Here is a 526-nt window from a genome sequence, read left to right as displayed (position 1 = left end):
CAGGAATGCACCAAAGGGAAGCAGAGGTTTCTGGGGGCTGCTCTCAGTGCCAGGAGCTGCGCCTGACCCGGGAGCCCAGCAGCAGATAAAACTCCCCTTGTTTCCCACGAGCATCTTAAAGCCTCACCATGCAGCCCCGTGACTGCCAGAGCACAGGACGTGGTGACAAAACAAGTATCAGAAGTGAAAGTAGTTAAAAAGAGGAACAACAGAGGTTGGTAAATGTGGGAGATTTTGTGAAACATTCTAACCCCTCAGGAGGGCACAGTTAAAATCAGCAAATCAAACCATACCCAAAACTCCTTTCCCTGACACGTCTCAGCCAAGGAGAACCAAAACCCATTCCAAGATCTGTAAGGATCCTGACACTGGATCTTGAGGAAGGCTGTCTGTCCACCATGGAACATAACATACTCGCAGTTTTTATTCTTTATTACTTTACTTACCCACTGCAGCCGTGGTTGTTGAACGCCTGGGCGCAGTCAACCAGCTGCTGCTCCGCCTAGGGGAAGTGCTGAGTGAGGGA

General features: G+C 50.2%; 1 protein-coding gene across 1 annotated transcript in view; it reads right to left on the bottom strand.

Moving 5' to 3' along the window:
* Positions 1–526, bottom strand: part of CTSH (cathepsin H) — a gene marked incomplete at its 5' end in the record, with an annotated part of 5,941 nt that overhangs the window by 4,078 nt on the left and 1,337 nt on the right. The window contains one exon of the mRNA XM_010002838.1: positions 447–502. Within this exon, the coding sequence (XP_010001140.1) occupies positions 447–502 (56 nt within the window). The remainder of the gene's footprint in view (positions 1–446; positions 503–526) is intronic.

Source organism: Chaetura pelagica, unplaced genomic scaffold, assembly GCF_000747805.2.
Source record: "Chaetura pelagica isolate M959 unplaced genomic scaffold, ChaPel_1.0 scaffold658, whole genome shotgun sequence".
Classification (NCBI taxonomy): Eukaryota; Metazoa; Chordata; class Aves; order Apodiformes; family Apodidae; genus Chaetura; species Chaetura pelagica.
The sequence above is the reverse complement of the archived record's forward strand: the minus strand, read 5'-3'. Positions and strand labels throughout refer to the sequence as shown.